General features: G+C 33.7%; 1 protein-coding gene across 1 annotated transcript in view; it reads left to right on the plus strand.

Annotated features, from left to right (window-relative positions):
- LOC125046634 (inositol-trisphosphate 3-kinase homolog) overlaps positions 1-4108 on the plus strand; it is a 10016-nt gene extending 5908 nt beyond the window's left edge. Inside the window, exons 2-8 of the mRNA XM_047644473.1 lie at positions 1-165; positions 967-1198; positions 1559-1689; positions 1828-1962; positions 2392-2565; positions 3003-3176; positions 3305-4108. The exon at positions 1-165 is cut by the window's left edge and continues 240 nt beyond it. Of these exons, the coding sequence (XP_047500429.1) occupies positions 1-165; positions 967-1198; positions 1559-1689; positions 1828-1962; positions 2392-2565; positions 3003-3176; positions 3305-3364 (1071 nt within the window). The 3' untranslated portion in view covers positions 3365-4108. The remainder of the gene's footprint in view (positions 166-966; positions 1199-1558; positions 1690-1827; positions 1963-2391; positions 2566-3002; positions 3177-3304) is intronic.
- The last annotated feature ends 3392 nt before the right edge of the window (positions 4109-7500 follow it).

The following is a 7500-nucleotide window of genomic DNA, read 5'->3' on the forward strand; positions in this document are numbered from 1 at the left end:
TCCAGCAGCAGCATCTCGCCCTCGCAGCCGCACGCCCACCGCGAAGAGGTCTGCGCCAATGGCCACCTCAACCTCGCGCTCGAGGACGCCGAGGCGCCCCTGGCGAAGGACGGCCTCAGCGCCGAGGACACCGCCGACATGTCGCTCCTGCAGAAGCTGGCGCTGGTCAGTAGCTCTGCCGCTCGCCGCCGGCGACGAGCATGATTATTATTATTATTATTATTATTATTATTATTATGATTATTATTATTATGATTATTATTATTATTATTACTACTATTATTACTATTGTTATTATTATTATTGATTTTAAATGGTTCATTAATGATTTATCATTAAGTATCTTTATTAATATAATAATAATAATAATAATAATTATTATTATTATCATTATTACTATTACTATTATTATTATTGCTATTATTATTATTGTTATTACTATTATTATTGTTATTATTATTATAATTGTTATTATTATTATTATTATTATTATTATTATTATTAATATTAATATTATTATTAATTATCATTAATACTATTACTGATTATTGACTATGTATCAGTTATTACCTAGTATTCATTTATTTATTTATTGGTTATTATTATTATTATAATAATAATAATTATTATTATTATTATTATTATTATTATCATCAGCTATTGCATTTAATTATGTTTGTTAATTAGGTGGAGTGTTTCCGTTTAAAGTTCTTATTGTTGTTAACTACCATTCATGTAGATATATTGCTGGCATTTCCCAGCATTTTTCAGATATAAGACACCTTTGAGTAAAGCCAGTTTGAGTTTTAGAAGCGAGTCTCCTACATTTTGTTGTAATATCTGGCGCATTATAAAACTACCTTGTCCATACATGCTTGGCAAGTCCGTTGGCGTTGGTGCGGAGGCATCAGCGAAACCGGACTTATGGAACAAATCCCGTGGTCGCTAACGGAGGTCCCCTTCCAGAATGCCCTCAACCTGACGGCGCCGGCGTCCTCGGTCCTCCTCAACAACCGGCGCAACAGCTGGGTGCAGTTATCAGGTCACCCAGGATCTCTGGCTCCAGCTGGCCCAGGAACCATCTGGAAGAAGCGAGGCCCCGAGCCCGTGGAGACGGTCGCCTACCAGGCCTTCTCGCAGGACCCGGCCAGGGAGCTCGCGCCCACATTCTTCCGGGAGGTCGTCTATCAAGATGAATGTATCCTTTTCGACGCTCATTGAGGGGGAGGCGCGTGCACGTGTGTGTGTGTGTGTGTGTGTGTGTGTGTGTGTGTGTGTGTGTGTGTGTGTGTGTGTGTGTGTGTGTGTGTGTGTGTGTGTTTTGTATGTGTCAGAGTATGGATGTATGTGGGAGAGGCTGTATAGATGTTGCCAGATGGTTATATTCAGATCATGTATGGATGGTTGTTCATCTGTATGTTAGTATGCTAATGTGCGTGAAAGTGGGAATAGATATGAGACCGTGCAAGAGGTCATGGTTCCGTGTAGTCCAGAATCATGCAGTAGAATAGCATTTGACAGTTCGACATGAAGCATTTTCCTTAACGTCCTGCCACAGATTTCATTGAGATGCAAGACCTATTATATAACTTCCACAACCCGTCTGTGATGGACATAAAGATGGGAACTCGCACCTTCCTGGAGTCCGAAGTGACCAACACCAAGGCTCGCCACGACCTGTATGAGAAGGTACGTTCCTTTCTTCTGTATGATTTAAGTAAATTATCTGACTTCTATGATCTAAAACTCCTTACACGCAGTAATCAGGTCCAAGTATTACCTGATTTGTCAGTAGGACTGTATTTTTGTTCTTATCTTTTATACCAGATGATTAAAGTGGACCCTACAGCACCAACCCCCGAGGAGCACGAAGCCAAAGCAGTAACTAAGTTGCGATACATGGACTTCCGTGACAACATGAGTTCTTCTCGATCCCTCGGGTTCCGGATAGAAGCTCTGAAGGTTCGTGCAGAGAGAGCTCTGTTACTCTTGGTCTGGTAAAGACAACGTAAAACATCTTAAGTACAGTAACTGCTCACAGCCAAAGGTTTTTATTTGTGCTGTAATCTTGTAATTTCAGCGCTTTAAGATTTATGAAATGAAAGATTACATTTCATGTACTTTTCCTGTTAGATGAAAAAGAAAATATATAAAGATATTAAAGTTTGGTCAACATTCCATACCTAGTGCTTGTAAAAATATTTAAAGGATTTCAAATAATGTTCATTTTGAAAATAAATCTAAAAAAATTGAGATTAAATTTTTCAATAATTAATTTTAAACTTTATGAAAAATTTGGGGCAAACCACCTTTAGATAGTTTCAGGGTTATAAACTAGGAATTGCTCTCTGTGAATGGACTGTATTATTATTGTCATTTTCTTTTTTATAGATGACTGGTAGTGATGCTGTTACGGAACTTAAGACAGTCCGCAGTCGCGAAGAAGTTGTTGGGACCATGAGTGGGTTTCTCAAAGGGCGAGAGAACACCAAACGACAGGTTTTGTCACGTCTTAATCATCTTAGGGATACTTTCGCCAAATCGCCATATTTCCAAAAGCATGAGGTAATGCAGCAGTCTTTGTGAGTGAAAGAGCACACGCACGCGCACACGCACGCACACGCACACGCACACGCATACGCATACGCACACGCACACGCACACGCACGCGCACACGCACGCACACGCACACGCACACGCACACGCACACGCACGCGCACACGCACGCGCACACGCACACACACGCGCACACGCACACGCATATAAATAGAAAAAATAAAAATCTACAAATATAAACATAAACACGATTACTTGAACCTGCATTCAAGTGTACATTTATGTGTATACTTCATGAATTAATTTGCTTATTTATTTACTTATTACCAAATTATATAATCATGAAATCAACTGGGTTTATCTTGCATGTGGAATATATAGATCCAGTATGTAGCAAGAAACCAGTTTGATGCACCTGTTAACTTGATTGTATCTGCACTTGCCAGGTGATTGGAAGCAGCATCTTGATTATCTACGATGACGATAAAGCAGGTGTTTGGATGATAGACTTTGCCAAAACTGTGCCCGTTCCAGAGGGTGTCAGCATTACTCACAGAGAAGCATGGGTCCTAGGCAACCACGAGGAAGGCTTTCTTACTGGGGTAGATAACCTCATAAAGGTATGTGTGTCTGTGTAGAATATTTTAAACACATGTAGTCATGTTAAAGATATTTCCTTCTTCTGCCTATATATCTAATTCTTCTTTTTTGACATGCATTGATACTAATTATGATTTGCATGTTGCAGGTTGTGGAGGAAGTACCAACAGTGAAATCAAGGAGGTTAGGGTTATTTAGCAAGTCGTAATTGTGACTTTACAATATGGAAATTAGTTCTTTTTTATGACCAGAAGAAGCTGAAGAAATCGTCTTGCATGGAAGGGCTTGAAGTTGCAAGACTTGCATTTCCATCGCAGAAAATATTGCTTGTGATGATAGTTGAATGGTAATGCATCTGACTTGCTATAATTCAGAAATATTGTAGCAGCAGCATAAAATTGTCTTTGCAGATATCTATACTTGTAGGTTCTAATGAAATAAGCACCAAGCCACATGGTTAAGAAACAATACAAGGATGACACTAAATGTTTCAGAGAAATTTTATTTATTGACAGTTTTTTATTGTTATCCATTGGTTAATGGGACCATGACTACTGCTCAATTATTTAATGGATTTAGATGTTATTAGTATGTGGACACGAGGACAAATGTTCAGATTTTCAGTGAGAGAATTCACAACTTCAGTCCTTTAGTATAGTAGCATTTATTACTGCTTGAATTTTTTCACATAGGTAATCTTTTCTAATAGTGAACATAGACATGACATTTGCTTTTAAGTGTCATTGTACACTGTGTAAATTTGTGTATTTATGACAAAGTAATTTATTTTTTGTATACTATCTTAAGAGTTTCTCGTGACGTGCTGCCTTCCCTCGCTCTTTCTCAGTCACATTTCTGAACCTTTGGTTGTTAATATTTATAATTCATTTTAGAGTCTTCTAAATTCTAATTTGTATTTTAAAAACAAGATGATAAAAAACATCAGCTTGCCTGCTCTTTTTTTCTTTCATAGTGAAAATCCCATATAATGTATGAGGTATTCTAGTATTTCAAAGTAGTTAATACTGCCAACTGATCTGTGCCTGTCTGTGAATTTCTAGCGGTAGCTGTGATGACATTATAAAGCTCACTAGACGTTTGTTGTTTGCAAAATGATAGAAAGTTAATCCATCAGTTTAGTTGACAATGTTCTCTGCTTTTGGATTTTTTTTAATCAGCAATATTTTTTTCTGCTTCCAGATTTTTATTGTAATAAGTTTTTAAAACTAGTTCTTTTGCATCCTATACAATCCATCTGTTTTGCAGCAGTTATCATTTCTAAGAGTACTTTTGTGTTCAGAAGAAGATATGTGTTCACTATCAAGAGATTTGCTCATCAAATTCACTAATATTCATAAAAAAATTATGATAATACATATTCCTTTGCATAGAAAAAGTGAGTGTTATAACTGTTTTATTACTTTCTTAAAGAATAAGACCACAATTATGGTAAACACACTTCATTGTTAAAGTTATGTGAACACACTTAGTATTACCAGACGTTACAATCTGATAATATGGTTGCGCTTTCTTTAATAGACCAAAGTGTTACAGTGTAAGTTTATAGTTCATTGTACCAAAATGGAATCATGTTTTGATTAATTCTGATATATATGTGTATATGTAAATGTGTATACAGTATATATATATATATATATATATATATATATATATATATATATATATATATATATATCTATGTGTGTTCATGCATCTGTGTGTGTGTGTGTATATATATATATATATATATATATATATATATATATATATCTCTATATATATCTATATGTACATACATACAAACAAACAAACAAACAAACAAATAAACAAACAAACAAACAAACAAACAAACAAACAAACAAACAAACAAACAAACAAACAAACAAACAAACATACATACATACATACATACATATACATACATATATATACACACATACATATATATGTACACGCACATGTGCGCACACGCACACGCACACGCACGCGCACGCACACGCACACGCACACGCACACGCACACGCACACGCACACGCACACGCACACGCACGCACACACACACACACACACACACACACACACACACACACACACACACACACACACACACACACACACACACACACACACACACACATATTTATATATTTACACGTATATAAATATATATAAATAAATACATACGTATACATATATATACATATGTTTGTGTGTGTGTGTGTGTGTGTATGTTTGTGTTTGTGTGTAGTATGTATAATGATAGAAACATATATGTGTGTGTTTGTTCATGTTTGTTTGTGTCTGTATTTGTATATATGTATATATATATATATATATATATATATATATATATATATATATATATGTATGATTATATGTATTTATACATACATACACATATATGTATATATCTATATATATATATATATATATATATATATATATATATATATATGTTTATATGTATATATAAACATAAATATATATATACATATAATATATTGTGTACATGTGTATGAATATGAATATGTATGTCTGTATGTATGTGTATATGTATGCATGTATACACACCATACCTCTCAATGTATTTTCCCCTTTTATTGCTCTCATTATGTCTAGGCTGCTTAAATTCATTTTTGTTTTTAGTGATATTCGTTACTATTATGTAAAAAGAGAACTGCATTGCATTTTTTATTTAGATAAATTGGCTTGGCTTTCTAGAAGTTTAAACAAAAGAACTGTCAATGGATGTAATGTTAAACTATTATTTCCTTCATGTATGTACTTTTTTTTTATAGTGACATCTGTGTCTTTATGCCCTCCTTAATACGATGTATAACTATGCCTATTGTATTTACTGTACAGATCAAGTTAGTATTGTACATATTTTACCCAGGTAGTACAAAGTTCATGTGAAATATCCAGGGAAGAACCTCTTTATTGTATTCAGTGTACATAATGTACAGACATTAAATATTTTATCTACCATTAATGGCATTGTACAGCATTACACTTTAAAATACTTGGAAGTTGTTGAGTAATTTTACATGTAAAATATCCTTTATTGTAGCTGAATATTCTATTTCATATTTGTCTTTACAATCTTTGTATTGAAATTTTGAATGTAATCTAGTCCACTATTGTATGTTTAGGGAAATATATTTAAACTGTTACTTTTGTTTTTATTTCCTCCCAGAGAAATGGCTGCAGACGGATATTAGGTATACTTGTTGGAGATTACCACTTCCATGAATTTTAACTTAAAGCTGAATCTCCTGTAATTAGAAAACCATTCTTCATGATTTAAAAAAAAAAAATCAGTTTTATATGGACAATGCAGTTTTAACAAACACTGATTTCTTAATGTGTCATAACAATAGAAATTACACGTAAATGATTATCATTCCCTAGAATTGCTCTGGTAAATGAGAAAAAAATATAAACAAAATGCAAATGTGACTATACTGCTTAATGGAGGGCTGATATCACTGTCATTATGGGTGTAATATATCTATTCCTTGCCATTTGTTATTACTGCATTATGAATACTAGATATGACCATGAATATGAACTACATAGCTGCAATATTAGGTACAAGCAGGGAACGGTTTAACAATACATTAGTAGTGCATTCCCTACTACAAGAAATTAGATACTAAACATAAAATCAGAACTTAAAAAAGTGATGGTGAAGTACGGAAATAACGAATCGGCAACAGGTACAGCTAAAAGGAAGGGAGAGAATGACCTCTAGATATTTTATGCCTGTTTAAGTGATGCACAGCATTTCTTCTCCAAAATACAGATGACATCACCATATATAGTATAGTCCTTCATATCTCTTAAGTAATGGTGATTTGTAAATCTTAATATGTAAAAACAAATATATATATATGTATATATATATAATAAATAATAATAATAATAATTTATAATTGAAGTACAAATTACAAATTGCGAATTTTGCGTAAATTTTAGAGGTCATATATTAGTAACATATTGCAGATACAGTCGGGGACTAAGCAATCTGTCCAGAACTTTCGTGATGTACCCACTAGGCCTCCGAACTCATACTCCGAAGCAGGTCTTAAATTGATGCTCACAGCTCCACCCATGTTATCTGTTTCATTTGCTTATTTGTATATTGTATATTGAGTCATTATCATTTCTATTATTGTTATCATTATCATTATCATTAACGTAATTATTATCATTATCATCATCATTATTATTATTATTATTATTATTATTATTATTATTATTATTATTATTATTATTATTATTATTATTATTATTTTCATTATTAGTATTATTATCATCATCATCATCAGTATTATTGTTATT

The sequence above is a fragment of the Penaeus chinensis genome, chromosome 39 (assembly GCF_019202785.1).
Source record: "Penaeus chinensis breed Huanghai No. 1 chromosome 39, ASM1920278v2, whole genome shotgun sequence".
NCBI lineage: Eukaryota > Metazoa > Arthropoda > Malacostraca > Decapoda > Penaeidae > Penaeus > Penaeus chinensis.